General features: G+C 33.2%; 1 protein-coding gene and 1 long non-coding RNA gene across 2 annotated transcripts in view; both read left to right on the top strand.

The window, feature by feature from the left end:
* Nucleotides 1-59, top strand: part of LOC119589447 — a 19,881-nt gene extending 19,822 nt beyond the window's left edge. Inside the window, exon 3 of the long non-coding RNA XR_005230182.1 lies at nucleotides 18-59. This is a non-coding gene — a long non-coding RNA (uncharacterized LOC119589447). The remainder of the gene's footprint in view (nucleotides 1-17) is intronic.
* A 302-nt stretch (nucleotides 60-361) lies between these two features.
* The window catches only part of LOC119589144 (anaphase-promoting complex subunit 5-like), a 13,443-nt gene continuing 13,331 nt past the window's right edge, over nucleotides 362-473 (top strand). Inside the window, exon 1 of the mRNA XM_037937720.1 lies at nucleotides 362-435. Within this exon, the coding sequence (XP_037793648.1) occupies nucleotides 415-435 (21 nt within the window). The 5' untranslated portion in view covers nucleotides 362-414. The remainder of the gene's footprint in view (nucleotides 436-473) is intronic.

The raw sequence follows: 473 nt of genomic DNA, 5'->3' as shown, positions 1-473 counted from the left end.
CTCATTTTGGTAAAAAGGACCACATGATTTGGGCAAACGGTTTCCCCCTGAAAAGAAGGGTTTTAAAGAAGAGGGGCGTGATGTGGGCACCCCCCAAAAACATCTCTATACTCCTTTCATTTTAAAAAATCCCCACTTTGCCCAAAATCGGGGGCCCCCGCCCAGGAATTTTTGTTTATTAAATAATGAATTTAATAATTAGTATGCAGGTATTTATTTCATTACATAATATTGATGATATGATGTAAAATCTCAATACAGCCATGATTGTTTTGTATATTTTTGTATATTTATATGAAATTTTAATAGATAGAAGGTATTTGGGTGACATTTTTATTTACAGTATTTTCCCATTTCAGATTCCCAAAGCAAATACCAGATATTACAGCACAGGAAAGAAAAGCAACATGTTTAATGACGGTTAGACTTGTTCAGGTTAGTTCATATATAAAGTTACTTTTTCAGTGTTTGTT

The sequence above is a fragment of the Penaeus monodon genome, chromosome 25 (genome assembly GCF_015228065.2).
Source record: "Penaeus monodon isolate SGIC_2016 chromosome 25, NSTDA_Pmon_1, whole genome shotgun sequence".
NCBI classification, from domain to species: domain Eukaryota; kingdom Metazoa; phylum Arthropoda; class Malacostraca; order Decapoda; family Penaeidae; genus Penaeus; species Penaeus monodon.
This window is presented reverse-complemented; position numbering and strand designations above follow the sequence as displayed.